General features: G+C 41.3%; 1 protein-coding gene across 1 annotated transcript in view; it reads right to left on the minus strand.

The window, feature by feature from the left end:
- Positions 1 to 315: 315 nt before the first annotated feature.
- Positions 316 to 20819, minus strand: part of CPVL (carboxypeptidase vitellogenic like) — a 99537-nt gene continuing 79033 nt past the window's right edge. Inside the window, exon 12 of the mRNA XM_024755008.1 lies at positions 316 to 1181. Coding sequence (XP_024610776.1) covers positions 1077 to 1181 — 105 coding nt within the window. The 3' untranslated portion in view covers positions 316 to 1076. The remainder of the gene's footprint in view (positions 1182 to 20819) is intronic.

Genomic DNA, 20819 nt, shown 5'->3' on the forward strand with positions numbered 1-20819 from the left:
AAGAACTCAATAAAATATCTTCAGCAAGAGACTTTGACTTTTTAAATTTAGTTCCCCAGTGAGCCAACTCATAGATGGGTAATATGAGGGGGAAATGATGTGGAAAAAGCCAAATGTGCTGTAGAATTAGAGATGTGAGCATGTGATGCATAAATAGGAAAGATGTGCTGAGATGTGATATTTTAGTTGGAAAATTACTCATGTATGCATATTTATAAGTGTATATATTTTGATGCAAGATGATCTCAAATTTTTTTGATATTCCAACAATTATTATACAAAATTAGGTTATTCTTTATTTGGCTAAAAGAAGTACAGAATTTAAAACCCAAATTAAAAACGGCTCATAACTAATGTGGCCTGCAGGCTGTTTGATAAATGCGTATATTTCAAATGAACCGATGAACTAAAAAAAACAAAACAGAAGAAAGAAAGAAAAGGCAAAGATTTAGTATGTTCTCTGATTAAGATCCTCTGCTTATCGTCAATCAGTACATCATTTCTTTTACATATAAGATTTCTAATTCAAAGAATTCCAAGCTACCTTTCTTGCTAAGACTTTCTACATTCCAAAGTCTGTTCCTCACCACTATTATAAGGTCACCCATTCCTCTGGAATGATGTCAGATGTTCTTACCGGATATTTACCAAACACCTTCGGATGCATGGTATGATAAACTTTTCTGTTATGTGTAGAACAAGATGTAGTTACAACCTTATTCATTTACTGCACTTTTCACATCATTTTAGAAGGAATTTAAAATTCCTATTCAAGGCCCCAATATCCCATTTATTTATCCATTTCCATCTGAATCGGTGTCTCAGAATCCATCCTTTCCATCCCTTAAGTTAAAAGATGTAATTCTAACTCACGCACAGCATCTTCTTACAGTTAATTTTGTAGTGATCCTCCAAAACAGAACCTCACTTGTTTCAAGGATAATTTTTATTGATGAGAAACATTTTGCAGATTTAAAAAGATAATTTTCCTATTTATGTGACATTTTCTGTTTTGAAAATTTTCTTTTCAAAGATTAAAATCCCTGACGTTCTCTTTTAGGAAAGTAGCTGATCCATCAATAAGGATCCCATCCTCTTTCAAAAATGAATCGATTAATCATGTCAAAAGATCTCAAAGGCTGATCATAGGGCAAAATGTGGCCTCCACCTCGAACAATTACCTTAAAGAAGAAAAACAGAAGAAAAACTGAAATCTAGAGAATCGGATATTCCAGATAAATGGAAAGTTTTAATTTGGATTTAAGTATTCTTAAAGCTTACATGAAATAAAGAACATATTATATCAATCCATGCCTTTGGATATGCTGATTGTCTGCTTTTGATAGCATTAATAATAGGTACCTTAAGGTAAGAAAGTTTTAAGATTGTGTAGTTATTCAATTTTATACCAAGTTGCGTTCATCTTTCACATGTACAGAACTGGAAAATTCCTCCTTGTCTTTTTCCTTTTGGGACGGAGCTGTCTGCGCCGCTGTGCTGTGCTGTAATTCTTACCCGGTTATGGCACTAAGGTGGGGAGACCTACCCCAGACCAGCTCTGCCTGCAACTGGGTGGAGGAATCTACCTAATTCCACCCTTCAGTTAGCTGGTCCACTTGGCTGTCACACTAAGCTATACCTTCCACCTTAGCCTGTACCATTAATAAAGGAGATATTTTGATCCTCCAAAAAATTAAAACAATAACAAAAGAGAAATCCTTGATAGCTGAAATTTTAAGAGCCCATTTTTGAGCAGCAAAGAGAACATTCTATTTCTCCTGACATTTTATTATGAAACATTTTCAAACATATAGCAAATTTGAAAGAATTTCATATATGCACCATTTAGATATTCTCATTAACACTCACTTTTCTTCTTACAGGTGGATCTCACTATTCATCTATTAATCCACCTTATCTTTTTGACACATTTCAAAGTAAAATGGAGGTATCAGTATACGTCTCCCCAAATTCTGTGTATAATTTACATATAACGGAATCCACTAGCCTTAGGGGTAAACTCAACAAGTTTGGATAACAATGGACCCCTCTGTCACCTCTCAGGATATATAAAGCATCCTTAAAACTTCTGTAGTTGAGGTGAGTTCAGACTCACACAAGAGCCTACAAGGGGCCACCCTTAACGCCAGGCTCTGCACTCGGAAAGTCTGGCTTCAGCCAATGTCCCAAGGACCTCTCTACAACAAGGGCAGGCCTTCATGATTCAAAAAGGGAAAGAACCGACACTGAGTGCTGGGAGGCCGCATGCAGGAGAGATCCCTGTGGCCTGAGGGGTCCTGTTGCACATGTGGAGAATGGACAGGAGTTAGTAGTGGCTGATGTAAGTGAACACATGCAGTAAAGCAATCACATTCAGTGACTTCTAGCAAGAATTAAAGGCTACTTTAAAAAAGTCCCTTTATTAGAGGCCGACCTTGTACCTGCATCAATCTGAAAAGAACTGAAGCAGAAAACAAAACAAAAAAATATATATATTTGCATAGTGTGTTGATTATATTACCCCCTCCCCCCAACACCCACCATCTTCCAACCTTGCTGTGAGATAAGTGGATCAACATTATTGGATGAATTTTATTTTGCAGCTTACAGCTGTAGAAGCTGTGCCCTGAACAACAGCAGAGAGCACCCTTCACAGCAGCGTTGAGGAGACTGTTTGGCGCTATAAGGGGGCTTGTCCAGGTCATACAATTGTAAGTGGAGGAAGCAGCTAGAACCCTGGCTTCTAATGCAAACACCAGTGTTTTTAATCAAATTACAGTACTTACACAATAATTCCTTACTTTGAACAGAACTTTATGGCTTAGTCACAGAACATTTCACTCGCCTCTGAACAGCCCTCTGAGGTAGGTGAGGACTGAGATTGGCCTTACCCCTCATATACCACTGGAGACATCTGCTCTATGCTACCCTCCATCAGCCGTCATCTGTGCCTTGCTGCTCTGACAGTGGCGTCCATCTACCATTTGTGTTCCAGCTTGCATCTGGAAACCCACCGTGTCCCACTTTTTGTCACAGACTGAAAGTAAACACATCTGTGACAAGAGCCCATGCATGTGGCTCTGGAGGGAAACTTCTGCTGCCCCCACTATCCCAGGCTAGAATTCTCTTCCTGTAGCTTCTCATCCAATTCTCCGGCCTTGGCAGGAATCCGATGAGCGATTTCTATGCAGCTTCAGCTCGGCCGAGGACATTTAACGAAGTCATGTTTATGACAAAACCCAGCTGCTTAAGCTGGAAATGAGTTTGGTGGCAACCATCCAGAACAGTAATAAACTGAATACTCAGGAGCTAAAGGTCATCCTGTCTTCCAGACCAGAGCTGCCACTAATGGGGGAATAGCACAGTGCTTGATGGCCTGGGCTCGGGAGTCGAAGTGCAGGAGCACGACCAGAGGCACAGCAAGCTGTGTGACCTTGGGCAATTAACTTCATGTCTCTGAGTTTCTGTTTCCTTAACTGTACAACAGAGAATAAAATATTATGTCCTGGGATAGTTGTATAAGGAATTAATGGAATAATATTGGAATACTTGGCACAGTGCCTGGCCTGGGATGGTACTTAAGAAATATCAGCCGTTGTAATTATTCTTCCAGTAATTATCTATATTCAAATTCCAAGATCAAAATGCTTGCATCAACCTAACCAACCTAGAACATTGTGTTCCTACATTAGCATGGAAAAATCTTGGTTTAAGCGAGTTAACACAGTAGTTCTCAAACAAACGTGCAAAAAAGTACCTGAGCTTGTTAAAGCAGACTGCTGTGTCCCCTGCATTGGCAGGCAGATTCTTAACCACTGTGCCACCAGCGAGGCCCCTAAGAATTTGTGTTTCAAACAGTTCCAAAGTAATGTTGGAGCTGTTGGTCCAAAGACTACGCTTTGAGAACTGCTATTTAAACCAACTTTCTATTTTGTGAGAAACCAGGCAGTTCTGTTTTTACATCAAGGGAGAATACAAAGAGAAATTTGGTTAACATCTACTCGTGACCTCACCTTAGTGTATTTTTTCCTGATCATCTGCTCTCCTGGTGTTTATACACACACACACAGTCTCTCACACACTCACACACACACATCCACCTTCTACATCCATGATAAACAAGTGGTAAAGAAGAGATGACAGGGGTTAGGTGTTATAATTCTTATTCACAGTGAGTTGCCTGATCCCTGGTCCAATTCTGAGCTGCCATATGTAATGATCAAATGACATCATAAATGATGTCATTAAGATTGGAAAGAAAAGCTCATTTCGGAACAAAGTCTTTTTCACATACTACAAAATTCTCGATGTTCTCTATCAGATTCCTATACAGCATTTTACTGAAGTAAACCTCAGAAATAAATTTATGAGTGCTGCAAAAAAAACCCCACTCTGCTGTTTATAGCCAAGCCACTCACCACTCACGAATCAAGAACACAAATCACTACAGAGTTTTTAGAGCTGTGTAAAAAAATGTGACAGGGTCATGATTGCATATTTAAATGTGACAAGATTAATCTCAAGGCTCCCTGGATAGAACTGGTCTCATCACCAGAAACTGTATTTGGGTGCTTTCACACTAGAACTGAAACCCCTAAACTCATATGTTCCAGATGTCATGAATTTTCAAAGGGTTATACAAAACACTTTAAAGCTTCATTCCACTTTACGTTTTAGAAAACAATACAATGCTCCCTGCAACTAGAAACATGGAACTGGCAATAAAGGTTTCTCAGTTGTGCCTTTTGAGATGAAATATAGAGGGAAATTCACAATGGGTGTGTTGACATAGATGTGTCAGGGGAGACTTCCTGGGAGTCTTGGAGGAGCAGATCACCGGAAAATGGTGCGTGGGGAGGGGGAAAGGGATGCACTAAAGACAAAGGAAACTGTGAGTTCAAAAACAGTGGGGAGGGCTTCCCTGGTGGCAGTGGTTGAGAATCCTCCTGCCAATGCAGGGGACGCGGGTTCGAGCCCTGGTCCAGGAAGATCCCACATGCCAGGGAGCAACTAAGCCCGTTTGTCACAACTACTGAGCCTGGGCTCTGGAGCCCGCGAGCCACAACTACTGAGCCCGCATGCCACAACTACTGAAGCCTGCACGCCTGGAGCCCGTGCTCCATGGCAGGAGACACCACAACAGTGAGAGGCCCGCGCGCAGCAGCAGAGGGTGGCACCCGCTCGCCGCAACTGGAAGGAGACCGCGCACAGCAACGAGGACCCAACGCAGCCAAAAATAAATAAATTTAAAAAAACAAAACAAAACAAAAAAAACCGTGGGGCATGAAACTACATGGCATGTGCAGTAATCCAAAAGAGGTTCCAGTTGTAAAGAGTTAGTGGGAAAGCAGAAGGGACAGTTGAACAGGTAAACCCCATATAACATACTGCTGGGATGCATGGACCTTATCCTATAGGATTTGTGTGTGTGTGTGTGCGTGCGTGTGTTAAAATACACATAATATAAAATTATCATTCTGTTTTACAGTGAACAATTCAGTAGCATTTAGTATATTCACAGTGTTGTGCAACCATCACCACTATCTAGTTGCAGAACGTTTTCATCACCCCAGAGGAAACCCTATACTCATTAGCAATCGCTTTCCATTCCCTTCTTCCTGCCAGTCCCTGGCAATCACTAATCTACTTTCTGTCTCTATGGGTTTGCTTATTCTGGATATATCCTCGAGGGTTTTAAGCAGAGTAGTGATACGCTCAGATTTGCATTGTAGAAAGATGACTTAATATGTAATGAGGGGGCTGATTTGGAAGGAAATGATACTGAGGTAAGGAGGCAAATTAGGAGACTAGATCTTCAGGTGAGAGATGATGTAGGCTCATAAGACAGATGGTGAGAAGGGGAAGGGAAGAGAGATGCTGGGATAGAAATAATAAAATTAGTGATTAATCAGACACAAAGTTTAAGTGAAAGCCCCCCCCCCCCCCAACACACAAACATCCTCCCCATTTCAGGCTTCTGACATGTGCAGCTTTGCGAGAAGTGATGTTATTAACCAAGAAAGAAGAAAAGAGGCACATGGCAGAAGCAGGTTTGGGAGGCAGGTGATACAGGATAGTTTATAGTCCTTGTTTTCTACTACAGGTTGATAAAGACACTCAAGAGAATCTTGTTTGTTAGTTTCTGATTTACACTAAATTTCTTTTATTATTTTTATTCCATTCCACATTTACAAACTCCTACCTTTTTGTTTTCAGACACTAATCCTGAGTAGAAATAAAATAACTATGCACTCAAATAAAAAATATACTAAAAAGAAAGGGTACTTGGTAATGAGAATAAAAAATAAGCCAAAGCTTGTTAGCAGCTACCTGTTAACAAAGAGTGAGGCAAGTCACTTTCAAAAAAAAAAACCAAAAAACAAAGTGAAGGTCAAGGCTCAGGGCTGCTCCCACAACACTCAGGGAAAATGCCTTCAGATTCACCACTGTAAGTTCTAGGGTAGCAAATAATTATTGAGGGGAAAGGGTGCTTTAGCTGACCTAAATGTAGCCATCGCAGTGGCATCGTTTTTAGAGTAGTCAATATAGAGCTTTGATGCTACCTTACAGTTCCCAAGAGGCTCTCTAGGTGCACCATCTAACTTAATCAGTTTCAACAATATCATAATTTAGGATTTCCACTTTTGATTATGACACAATAATAGCATGGGTCAAACCAACCCCACTCTATTAAGAACAACAGTAAAAGCTTAAAGGCATGGACTCAGGATTTAGCAGATCTGGGTTGGAGCCCAGCTCCATGACTTGGGCACAATGACTTAACTAACTCTATTTTCCCATCTGTAAAATGGAGATAAGAATTAGGGTGACCAGTCGTTCCAGTTTTCGCAGGACTTAGGAGTTACTGTGAACATAAAACTTTTAGTGCTAACACCGAAAAAGTGCCAGGCGATCTGGAATAGTTAGTCATGCTAAGAATATTTAACTTTCTGTGAGAATTCATAGAAATAATGCATATAAAATGTTACATGGCACTTGGTCCACAGATGTGTATTAAGCTTGCACCACGTATCATATAGGCAAATAATAAGCGCTCAACCAAAGGTCATCATACTATTATTATCTGAATTGTTATGGTCAAAGGAATATGTTTTCCCTTTAAGAGCAGAGAAAGATTAGAAGTTACTAGGAATTGTAAACTTCCTTACTATACTTTTTCAGAAAGGTAGGTTATAATATTTTCTTTAGGAGGGGAAAGATAGATTATAATATTTTCTTTAGGAGGGGAAATATTTCTCTTCCAGGCTTCTTTTATTTCCGTGCTATGAATCTTTCCTTCCCATGGGAAAGAATGTTCCAGTTAAAGTAAGAAAGCAACTTTAATAAGAAATCAAACCTCTGTCAATAGGCTTAACTGTCTAGAGTGAATTGTATCCCTTAAGCCTGACACCACCAGGATCCATCCCATTCTTTCTACCCCCTTTCACCTCATGCAATGCCCAACACCCTCTTCTCCCCACACAGAAATGGCAAGCAAGCAAGACCTTACTTGTCTCAGCAGAATGGCAAAAGCTGTTGTGTCTTTTTTCCCTTTTAAGAACCCACTTTACAACATAGGGTTTCATGCAATTAAAAAGTAATCAAAACTTTACTCCCTCCATGTCCAGTTTGTATATTAGATATCCACAAGAGGATAAAAAGCACAATCCAGTTCATTAACTACCCTTACTCAATATCTAGCTTTATGATCCACATTTGTAGTTTTCTTTGGGAAGAGAGAATGAGAATGGGGGAGGAGAGGGCAGAGGTTATAGCAGCAAATGCTCTCTGCCAGGAGTGTTGGGAGGACTTAGATCCTGACTCACTGTCTTCTGGCTAACATGGAAACAAGAGCCAGCCAACTTGCCAAAATTTTGCTTCCTGCAAACAGTAGTGCAGGCTAGCTCCAGCAGTGGTGTGCTGGAATTCTTCTCCACTGGTTTAGGAGACTGGATTATGCACGTGGCTGCCCCACTCCACATTTGGTGACATCATGTTGGTAGCCTGAAATCAGCCATGGTGGGAGCATTTACACCACGGAAATTGGCAAACACTACAGATCAGTGGCTCCCCTCCCTCCCAAGCTGGTTTACTCTCAGACCACTGGTTCTCTGACATTTTGATGTTCCTGGGGAAACATGAGACATTAAGGCATTCTTCCTCTTTCCCAAAATAAATCAAAGAAATATCCGTTCAAATGGGTAAATTATCTTCTCTGAAACTTTGGTGCAGGATATCAGATGGGCTGGGTTTCAAATATTTGCAGGAAGGTCAGAAGGTCCTGTTGCCTGCTTCCATTCCTGCCTGTCCCCACTGAGTTCTAGTATTACTGGCAGTAATAGTTTCAAGACCACTCCACCAAGCTGTCGGGATCCTTCTGTGTATCAGAGCCCCTAAGACACTCCAAAGGTGGTCTTTTTGGGGCCACTCCTGACCAGAGAGGGTATCTACATTCAACTGTGTTCCTGACCCACAGCCTAAGGGGACCCCAGACCCGCAAATGCCCCCAGGTTCCGGGAATTTAGAAGACAAAATATGGCGAATGGTGCAACATTTTCAATGATGCCATTTGCTGAAACAGAACAAGGCACACTGTCTTTACTGCTAAACGAAAGAGTGCGAGGCAAAAATAATGCCCTTAGTCCAGCTGACAACGTAGCAATACTGCAACACAACTTTATTTTGTTCCTTCATGCTGCCCATTTCTCTACCCAACTCCACGCTCTACCTTGTTTGTTTATTGGCTCCATTTACTATTCCCACAAACAACTTTGTAAATCTGGTTATGCTTCAAATTGAAACAACGAAAAGTTATTGTTTAAAAGGTAACCCCCCATTCCTCTTTGTTCCTCAATAACATTAATTTTTAAAACCTGTTCTCCATGGGCAGATAATACTTTAAATGTTAGCCTTCTTAGTATTTATTCACTTCCCATAATGAAATGGTTCTCGGTTAAATTTCAATAGATTATTGAAAACCACTCAATAGCTAAGAGATAATTATGCATCATTGCTGAGCTGTTATACCTCAGCAAATAGATCTGCCATCCAATTTATAGTTTAAATAATACAATAAATTAGCCCCCTGAGTATTAACTAAGTGCATATTTGGGTAGCTTAATTTAGTAGCCTTCTTTTTAAGCTCATCAGTCCTCTTTAATGAAATAGAACCACATGAACTAAGACGACTCTTGGCAAATAATCAGAGTAAAATTGGGAGTTGCTATTGTTTATTATTGCCTTTGTTTTCAAGAAGCAAGCTGTATGTTTTTTTCAGAAAAGGGAAAAAAACCCTCAAATACTGAGAATTCAATTTTTTTTAAAGGACAGGACACACTAGTCAGCCGGTGAGATAATGAAACTTCTACAACCCCTTCCATAAATTTTTTTTCCCAGAATATTTCTCCTTTTTTCTCTTATGTAACACAGAAAGGAACTAGTCTTCAGTGGACATAAACAATGCATCCTTTCGTTTGATGGGCATTGTTTTGAACTATTCATCATCTCAGCATGTCTAGTCTATTTCCTAGAAGACATTCTGGTGTGTACAAATGGTGAGCAACTATTGCATTCCTTGAGAATTACAGTATTTGAATATACACACAAATGAGAGGGGTGTGGGCATAAGGTAGGGGACAATTTGATTTTAATTCTAATTCGCTGAACATTTACTGAGTGCCAGGAACTGTGCTAAGGGGTTTGCTACAATCATAAATTGTACATTATTCCTGTCCTCAAGGAGCTCAGTGTCAAATAGAGGAAGAAGGCAATTGAAGAGGCAAATGAAAACCCAGTGTGGTACATGCAACAGGAGATGTACATAGAGAGAGTTGCAGAGAAGAAGGAATTCTGGGAGAAGGGCTTCCTAGAGGTGATGCTGGAACTTAGCTCTGAAAGGCAAATGGGGGTTTTCCAGGCAGTCAGAGGAGTAGGAAGGGCCTTATAAGAAAAGCGGAGGGAATCCATGGGAATTATTGGCTGACAGAACAGTAAGGTGTGCTTGGGGAATTATAAGGTGTTTTGTTTTATTTTTCAGGATTCTAGTTAAGAAGGAGGGAGAGTGAGAGTCCAGGCTGGGGAAGGAAGCAGAGTCCAGATCAAACATCTTTACTCTTCTATGTAAAGAGTTCAGACTTTATTCTTCAGGTATCAGGGAGTTAGTGAGGGATTTTAAACAAGGAAAAACAGGATCGGACTTGCATTTTGGAAAAAGCACAGAGAGAAGGGTAGGTTGGAGAGAAAGGAGACTAGTTAAGACCAGTTACTGAGGCTATAGTAAAAGGGAAAAAGTTTAAACAACTTAAAAACACATATTCAGAGTGTTCTTGAATAGCATCTTTTAAAATTTGTGCCTTTTCTTAAAACACCACAAGGCAAAAACTATTTCATTCTAGAATTTATAATGTAGGGTAGCCATTGTTTTTTTATGTCCCCTAAAATGCTGTACATTTCTTATTGGTTTGTATAAAATCAGTGTTTTTCTTTTGAAGTAGTTCTTTGTGGTTTCTGTGTCAAGCAGTAGGAAGTGAGTAAATCAGGTCAGTGAGAAGGATTCTATAAAGCAGATGTGAGAAAGGCTAGCTAAAGAACTGGGTGAGCAGTATTTGCCAATTACTATTCTTCTTAATTTTCTGGTAAGACTCACAGCAAAGCGACTGGCTAAAAAACTTCACTTCCTTGTTGTTTCAATGGAAAAGTGATGGAAGTGAGGGGATTTGTGCTGCGTTAGAAAAAAGATTCAGGTTCTTCTCCCTGTGGTCTAGGCCTTGCCTGCAAATCCAGGCTTAAGTTGAAATGCCTATTTTATTAGTTGCTTCTTATACTGAGCCACTGTTGGTAAGCTGAAGTGATAAGGTGTTGAAGGAATAATTTCTAATTTTTTTAAAGCTGGTTATTTTGATAGCCAGCATCAGCCCAGGCCATCCAGAAAGAAAAGTGCATCCACACAACCAAAGCAGTACCAAGACTTGGATATGACATGTCCACTCCACCCTTTCACTGGGTGTAGATGCTACAGTCTTTCAACTGATGGTAGCCAGAGAGGAAGATGGGAAAGAGGGCAAGAGAAAAAGAAGACAGACCATGTTTATTAGACATGGGAAAAGACATTAAGTGCCCCTTTCCACTTAACAAGCCCAGCTGAAAGATGCCTAGAGACAAGTCCAAGAGTTGGCGAGACAGTGGAATAACCAGAACCCTTGTACATTACTGGAAAGACTACAATCAATTTGGAAAACAGTTTGGCATTACCTAAGGAAGTTGAAGATGCTCAGACCCTGTGAACTCATCCATTTCACCTCTAGGAATTATTCTTAGAGAAAGTCTTGCACGCAGGCCCAAGGAGATATTTGCAAGACTGTGTACAGCAGCAATATTTACAGTAGCAAAAAGCTGGAAACAACCCAAATGCCCATCAGCAGTGGAATGGACAAATGATAGAATCACACAATGGAATACTATGCAGCAATGTAAAGGAACGAAGCACAATTTTGCATGTATCAACACGATGAATTTCAAAGTATTGAAGAGCAAAAGTATATTGCAAAATCATCCAGAATAATTCCTTTTATATAAAATTAAACATGAAAAGTAAAATATCATTTATGGAGATGTATATCTGCAGTAAAACTATTAATTTTTTTAAAAAAGGAAAAGGGTGATAAAAAATCCAGGGCAGTGGTTTACCTCCAGGGCCAGCGAGGGAAGGGGATGGGCTGCTGGTAATGCTCCATTTCCTAAATGACTGGTAAGCACAAGGCTATTCATTTATCATTGTTTGTTTTATCTTACACAAGTATGATACGTATTTTTGGATATTATTCAATTTTTAACTAAAAAAGAAAACAAAAAACCCACCACTGATGCTGCCAAACTCACAAAAATGAATCTTTTAAGAAATTTAACGTGTTCTCTGTTGTGCTTTTTCCTTCTGCCCAACACAGGGATGATGAGATGAACCCTATATCTAAAAACAATAAGTGGGGAGGATACAGAGAAGCAATTGAAGGAAACAAAGGCAAAAGTGGGAAGTCCCCCTCTGGCAAGCAGCTCCAAGAAGACAGAGCTGGTGCCAGAATAGAAACCTTGGGGCTCCGGTTGCTGCATAAAAAAATAAATAGAGGAACAAAAATAACACCCACATCTCCATGCTGGACAGCAGAAGAGCAAGAAGTTGCCAAACATTTGGTTTTTTGTTTTTGCTAGATTATTTTTTACTCTCTAAATCTAAGCTCCTATATTCCCTTTCTTCCCTGTTTCTATATGTTAGAAGCTCAGTACAAATGAAACAAAACAAAACAAAACAAAACAAAACCAGAACAAAAGCATTAAGGCTGGATGCTTCATTTATTGTCAACAGGGATGTTTCAGATTATTGTTAAACTAGAAGGGACTCAATGCTTTAGAAACATCTCATCACTCAATTTAGTGATTTTCATGTACTTTTGTTAGACTGCCATGCAGCAAAACACGGAACACCTACCCAGTCCCTTCTACTTCTTCCATCTCTCATCAAGACAGTCTCCTTGTTATGGTGAAGGGAAAACTAGATACAACTGCAGTATTTCTAGTCCTATCTGATGAATAATACTCATCCCATTTCATCATCTGAGTCTTTAAGACATAATATCTCTTAAGGACCCTGTTAGATGGGGTTGGGGGAAGCGTCTTGCCCTGTGAGAACAGATTCATGCTAGGAGAGGTCAACAAAGACAATAAAATAAATATGTATTAAATGCTTACTAGATGTCAGACAGAGTGTCAAGTAATAAATGAGCATTATCTTAATTAATTCTAATAATGAGTCCTTCTGCAAGAGAGGTAGGTATTAATATCAACCCCAGTTTACAGATGAGGAACCTCTTGGAGAGGTTAAATAACTTGCCCAAGGTCACACAGCTAGTAAGTGGTAGAGCTGGGAGCTAATCCACGTCTAACACAGTATTCATTATCTTAATCCCTAAACTATAATGTCACTTGAGTATGGTGATAATAGAAGTAGTGAGAATCGCCAAGGTAATAAAAAATAAAATTCAAGCTCATAACTTCTCAATCTGAGGTCACCAAAGGTGGTCCATGGTTTGGGCTGGGGAGAGTCTATGAATTATTTTCAACAATTCAAATAGTCTAATCCATGGGTTCTTTGTCTTTTGTGAGCCTTGGACCCCTATGGTTGTTCAGTGTAGCCTATAGATACCTCTCAAAATAATGTTTTTAAACACGATTCACTCATATATATATTATGATTCATATCATGATATATATACATATATATTATAGATTACAAATGAAGCCATTACATTGAAATGGTCAAAACAGCTAAACATGAATTTGTGATACATCAACATACATCCTTCTATATAAACACATATAGAAGAGCAACCTGTGGGTCTGATAACTCCTGTAACTTTAAAGTAGTGATGGTCATAGCATTGTTTCTAGCTATTTGCAACAGCATCTGTATTTGATATGAAAATATCTCTGCTTTCTATGGTGACAAAGTCAAAGGCACTGCTACTACTGCTGTGGTTTGTTGCCTACATTCATAATGGAAGGAAATGATGCTTCAGTTAGAGGTTAGTGAAAATAAAGATGCAAGTTCATTGACCCCTTGAATCCTAACCACAAACCCTTACCCCAGGTTAGGAATCTATTAAATAACCTAACGATCACCTAATGGAAGTGCTAAGTTTACTCCTGATAAGGCTTCAGTCTAAATCACTGCATTTTTATTTTTGCTTTGGCATGGAACTAATTGTATCAATCTATGATATCAATAGTATTTGATCAACAATTAATATCCAGAAACACACTGTGACTGGTGGGCAACATCTGTGCTGAGAACTCCTCTGGATGCTGTTTACAGGAGACCCTGCTTGATCTAGTTGTATCTTTGCTGCAAAGTAACAGAAGACTTTGCACATGAGGATCGCATCATTTCAGTATGAGACAGAATGCTGCTGGGAAAAGGAAGCTAATGTTTTGAGTAAATAAAAGAGTTCTTCTACGAGTCTAAATTACCAATGGTCTATCAGTATTTTGAGAGAACAAAGATCACTTGTAAACCTACAATGCATGGCAGGGAATTGAGGTTTAAAATTTAGTTTAAGGTTTTGGCTGAGGATTTCAGAGAACCAGAGCCATACCAGTAAATACTGTTGACTAGAGGACACTTTTCTAAATGTGATGCTTCAGATCAATGGCTGGTTTGTTAAGAGTAAATCTATGTTCTCAGGTTTCTGGTTGGCCTGTAAGTAAGTAAAATAGGTCAGGATTTAGAGCACCCTTTAGGCATCAGAACGGAAGTTTCTCCAAACGTAAGCCACACAGGATTCCTGCAAGATGGAAGCCATTTCCTTATCAATAGAGGAACAAAAGACATCACAGTTTAGGGTTCCCCCAAACCAGCTGCATACTAAATTCCCTAAGAAGCATAAATATTGATGCTCCGGTCTTACCCCAGACCAGTAAAGTTAGAATATCTGGAAATAGGCGTTGGGAATCTACATCTGCAAGGGTTGAGACACAATGGCTTAGGAAAATGTAGAGGACAAGGATGGTTCCAATTCTTTGCCATTCTTGCCATCAGGAGGAATATGGCCTTGCTCTGTGATTTGCTTTGACCAAGAGAATGCAATGGAAATAACAGTCTGGGGCTTTTGAACCCTGGCCTTAAAAGGACGGGCATCTTTTGCTTCTCAGGTTGGGAGACCTGCTGCTATGCTGTGAAGTCCAGGCCAGGACACTACATGGTTAGAGGACAGGAGATTCCCTTGGAGACTATCTAGGAGACTACCTCACCCAGCTTTAGCCAAACTCTCAGCTGAATTCAGCTGCGTGTGCGACCTCGGCCTACCCCAATCAGAAGAACCACTCCAGAAGCCCATTCCACCCACATAATTGTGAGAAATAATAAATTATTGTTGTGGTAAGCCAGTAAGTTTTGGAGCGATTTCTTATTCTGTAATAAATAACTGAAAAAGGGAAATATTTCCTGACAATTCTTGATTCTTTTCCCTGAAAGATCTGTTGTTCCTATCTTGGAATCTTGATGTGAACTGAAAAACAAGGCTGGATCCATCTTTCTAATGCAGATAGAAGACATAATGACACTAAGAGCTCAAGTGAAAGCTTACATTATGCAAACAAAGGAAGACCAATACCCCATGTGGCCTTAGGCAAACCACCAACTCCTGCTGCTCTCTATTCACCCACCCCCACACAAACCCTGAGAGCTTGCAACTGCATTGTCTTGGTGGCCTTTGTGGTAGACAGATGCATCGTCAGATCCCCTTTCAAGGACGGACTTGCGGCCCAGCTGTGGGAAGTCCAGTCAGCAGACGGCCTCCAGCTCCTTCGGGGTCTGCCTCAGCTGCAGAGCACAGCCTTTCCCCAAAATGATGCGCTTCCTGGGGCATCCCACATTTGGTGACTAAGTGAGGCGGTGGGTATAAAGGCCTGATCATTTTTGTCTGATGTAAGATGCTCTGATGGAAACTACTGTCTCTGGAGCTCCCTTGCAGGTTGGCCAAGGTTTGTCAGGCCTCTATCATAGTTTGGTTTTCTCCTCTGCCAATTCTGCTTCCTACCCCTTCCTTTCTCAGGTGTTAATCCCTAATAAACATCTTGCACTCCAAACGTTGCCTCAATGCCTGCTTCTGGAGAATCCGTGAAGCTCTTGATGACAAGTTTTATATTGAGGGCAGGGGTATGTTTTGATTGCTATGTCTGATTTTCTGCCCACAGTCTGATTCCCAAAAGTGGACAGAAGAACTTTCCCCAGGTCTGGAAGATGGAGACAAAGAACCCATGAATCAGGCCATCCCTCTTGGTAAAAATCAAGAGCTGGGAGAGAGATGAAGATTCTGTTTAACAATTTCTGTAACAAAGCCAAAACATTTCCCCAGGAATTAGCTGCATTTGGTAATCACTGTCTCAAATCTGTTTAACAGTTACTTTCCTCCATTAAATACTGTTTTAACTTCTCATGCCCTATCAATCAGTTGAATACAATAGTTACAATTATTGCTCTTTGCTTACTCTGATTTTGTCAGTGCAACTGAGGACTTGCTGAAGACCTTTCTAGAACTGTTGGTTTCTTCAGAAATAGTTTCTAATGCTCCCTAAGATGTTTAAAATTCTAAATTAAAAGAAGAAAAGAATTATCAGAAAGTTCAAGAGAGGCAGGTGGCCAGCTCAGTCATCCTCTCTGTGGATTATCCATGGACATGATGAAATCCTAGCCTGACCTTCCCTTCCACTCGAAGGACTGTGGTTATTCTATTCTCCATTTTTCAGTTGTGTGTAGTCAAAGAAACAAAATGGTTGATGTCAGTTTTAGAAAAGCACAATTAAGAAACTGTAGCTGTTAACTGTTTTCTGTCTGCACGCCGGGCTTTCCCCATCCTCCTACTCCTTGTAAGCACTCTGCTTTTCTTTAGAAAACAGCCTCTTTTTTTTTTTTTTTTTTTTCGGTATGCGGGCCTCTCACTGTTGTGGCCTCTCCCGTTGCGGAGCACAGGCTCCGGACGCACAGGCTCAGCGGCCATGGCTCACGGGCCCAGCCGCTCCGTGGCATGTGGGATCTTCCCATACCGGGGCACGAACCCGTGTCCCCTGCATCGGCAGGCGGACTCTCAGCCACTGCGCCACTAGGGAAGCCCGAAAACAGCCTCTTCTATGTGGACTGGATGCACTGCCAAACACACTGGCCACCACCCCCACTCTCCCCACCTCTGTCACCACCACCACCAAGGGCAGACTTGTAGCCTTGGTCCGGTGGCCAACCAGAATCTTCCATCCTTCCCGCTCCATGGCCCCCACAGGTACTTAAAGCACAGCGGTGCCGGGGAAAGAGCAAGATGTGGGCTATCAAATGTCAGATGCTATTACTATTTGAAGCCTTAATCAAGTTTTCCAGGTGAAACTTCTGTTTCTACATTTATAAATTAGTAAATAAAATCACATAATTTACAGGGGAGCTATGAGTATTCCATAAAATTGTGGATAAGAAAGTGTGTGGCAGACCACTGGCCTGAGGGCTTGCAAATGCTGAAGGATTGGTAGCCATCCTTAGTGTCTCCTTTGGCCTTCCTGACACCCCCATGCACCAGCGACCAGCCCACAGCCAGTAAATGGCAAAAACTGAAATTCACATAGGTTGGTCTAACTCCACAGTCCACCTTCCTCTCATTACCCCAGACCGCCTCCCATTGGTCACGACTCTCCAAAACAGTCAAGCTTTGAGGGTGGTGGGGTCCTTCCCTTGGTTTCTCTGTATGTAACCCCTAACAGAAGGTCTGATTCCTGTTGGAAACTCAGGGAGAAGCCCCTGAGAAGAGTTTGGCAGAACACAGTCCTGAGGAGTCCATAAGCCAAACCTGGGTCAAGGTCAAAGTATAAGTCATGGCTCAGGGCTTGTGCTTTTGGGGGCTGGGGGACTCACTGTGGCTGCCTGAGGAGGGCACCAGGATGACACCAGCATGCCAGGTGCTCCCTGTGGATACTTAGCTTTCAAGCTGGTTTAACTACACAGGAAACACCATGTCTCAAACAGGGATCAGTCCTCACAGCTTAGACATTACAAAACTTGTCTCCTCTTTTTCAGGACCTCAGAATCAAGTATCAAGAGGGTGGTCTCAGGAAGCAGATGGAGAACCTTCTTCCAATACAGCTCCTAACATGACTCCCTATTTCCTGGGGATCCTCCTTCTCTGACCTCTTTCTACCCTGAATTCATCCTATTGCTGCCATTTTAAACTTTCCAAAGCTTTGAAAATGTGCTTAAACATATTCCACGGCGACAAGCACTGTATGCGTCCACTTATATGAGATACTTAGAGTAGTCAGATTCATAGAGACGGGGTAGAATGGTGGTTGCCAGGCTCTGGGGAAGGCGTAATGGGGAGCTGGTGTTTAGTTACAGAGTTTCAGCTTTACAAGAGGAAAAGAACTGTGGAGGGCTTCCCTGGTGGCGCAGTGGTTGAGAGTCCGCCTGCAGATGGAGGAGATGGTGCACAGCATTATGAATGCATTAATACCACTCAACTGTATACTTTAAGATGGCAAATTTTGTTATGTATATTTTATCACAATCAAAAACATTGGAAAAAAAAAAACTTTCAGTGGCCCCCCACTACTTAAACAATGGAACACTCACCCCTTTGCCTACCATCAAGGTCCCATGATCTCTTTCCAGTTTCTCTCCCAGCTTTCACCCTTTACCCTCCAGATGAGAAACCAGACTGTGTGCTCTGCCTGTACGCTGCCCTGTACGCTCTCATTCGGAGGCTCTGCCCACCATGTTTCCTCTGTTCATTTTAGCCAGTTTCAGCATCTGTTCTTTTACTAACGTCAGAAATTCCCAGGTAAAGCTATAACCTTTCTTAACACTGGATGAACCTTGCCTCACCACCTACTGAACTCAAGCACCTTTTTAAAAATCCCGATACTCTGTCTATAGAAGGGCACATGCATGTAACTGAACAGCTAACACTGGAAGTAAAATACATTATTTCTCAGGCCTGCTTTAATTACGGCAGATATGTATGCAGGCTCCAATTTTAACTGTACTAGTTTACTACTGCCAATCCATCATTCCAGAGGTGGGTGCCCTTGTGAGGTAGAAAACCTCTGGGCTGGAAGCCAGGGGGCCTAGAATCTAATCTCAGCCCAGACATGAAATGGGTAGGAGACTTTGGAACAGTCACTTAACCTCTGGGCTTCAGTTTCCCCACCTGGAAAATGAGATCTAAAATTTGTTTCAACCAGAAAATGCTACCTAGAGTATGGAGATAATCCATCCTATAATTACTGAATAACCTAAGCTGATATTGATAATGAAAACATAAAATAAATGATGACTCAAATTGCAATCAGAAAAAGAGAGTTGTTGGAAACAATGCAAAACTCATGGTAGAAGAAGCTACACCCAGTATGATTGCATAGGAATGAAAATTAACCAGGGACTCAAGTCTTCCTTTTAATGTTTACATGGAAAATAATTAATCTCCGTTAGAGTATTTTCATTGAAATCAAGATAGAAAAAATGCTTTTTTCAGAAAATTTAGCTTCATGAAGTTTTTTTCTAGAAAGATGTTTTTAAAGAAATTCATCAGTGTTATTATTCTGATTAAAATTTTATATTCTGATTAAATTTTATATTAAATGTGGCATCAAAAAGTCTTTGGAGTTGAAATGCCAATTCAGTGATGTAAGAACAAAATGTCCTGCATTTCAAAAGCAGTGGCAACATCAAAACAGATCATGAACAGCAACTGTGACATTTGGAGAAAGACCCCAAAAGGAGCAGCAGGGTGGCCTTGACGGTGATGGACATGGGTTGTCACCAGCTAGCGGGAGAGAGAGGATTAGACCTTTGTTCTATACTGCAACACTATTGAGTCATACAAACACACACATCGCACTCTGAAGGCAACTATCTATTCGATATTGCGTGCAAACTGAGCCCCTCCGGACATTAATGAAAAATATATTTCAGATCTTTCTTTGAAGACATCTTAGCGATAACTCAGTTCAAACCTTGTATTTTACAGATGAACAAACTGAAGCTCAGAAAAGCCCATGACTTCCCAGATGATATAACAAGGGAGGGTGCAAGTCTTAGAATGGCACTGATTGTGGAGGCCAGGCCAACCAGGGGCAACAAATAGCACTCATTCTTCATCTGATCTCCGAAGGCTTGACGGAGCTGGTTGGTTTTCCTGGGCCTCCCTTGATGGAGAAACTGCTGCCCATCTCCGTACCTTGACAGTCCCCTGGGAGAGCTGTCATTCCTTTAAGTGGACATTTTAGGGAACCATCCGGAGACAAGTCTACTTTGGTTTCGATTTTTAAATTAAGAGCTGTGGAGTTTGGCGGAGAGTGAGTTTTCTTTTTTGGCAGACACATACACATGCTTCTGTTCTGTGTGTCAAATGCTAAAAAGCCAAGTCCATGGTTGAGGCCCGTTTCTTTCATCATCAGATGCCTGACATCTGAACAGTATCCTTAATCCACAGAGAATGCCTTTGTGAACACCAGAGATCCTTTCCCTCCTTCATCCCTGCCCCTGCCCCCAATCTCCACACACCACCCCCAATCCTACGCCGAGGCATTAGGGGAAGGAGCGCCGCCAGCACTGTAAAATCACCTACATAAAACGCGGATCCCTCGCCGCTGTGTGGTAAAACACTTCTATCACAAACATATGTGGGCCTCGCTTCTTTTGTTAGCCAGTTTTTGGCAGCCACAGGAGTGCCATTTCATCTCTCAATGTGTTTTGCATTCACCACAAGAGTCAGCGGGCTCAGTGTGACATTTGCCACAAGCTTCTGAGTGGTGGTCAATCCCTTTTCCCACCTCTACGGCCCAGGCTGCCCTGCAGCCCCGATATCGCCCCCCAAGCTGGGCGTTCCGTGCACAGCACCGAGCAGGACATGTGTGATGCCAGGCACTGGAGCGTTTCACAAGGAAGGTCCAGGGGACACAGAATAACACGTGGCTGAGGCAGCCATCAAAGGATCTGGAGGACACGCTGGATGTGCCTGGTGGGGTTCTTATCATAAAGCAGTGCGGCGGACAGGGGTTAAGGACGTGCCCATCGCTCCCTGGCAGCTCGGCATGCATGTTTGCCCTTAATGGCCTGAATACTAATACTCCAACTTTCCTCTAAGGGAAAATCAAATATTTTCCCTGATCTTGATTTTTGCCATTTATAATTTTCTTTTTTTGTGTGTATATTCTTATAAGTGATCCACGGTAACAATAATAATAGCAAATGTTTCCTATGAGTCAGGGACTGCTCTAAGCTAATTAGCTTA

Source organism: Neophocaena asiaeorientalis, unplaced genomic scaffold (genome assembly GCF_003031525.2).
Source record: "Neophocaena asiaeorientalis asiaeorientalis breed wild unplaced genomic scaffold, Neophocaena_asiaeorientalis_V1.1 scaffold36, whole genome shotgun sequence".
Lineage (NCBI taxonomy): Eukaryota > Metazoa > Chordata > Mammalia > Artiodactyla > Phocoenidae > Neophocaena > Neophocaena asiaeorientalis.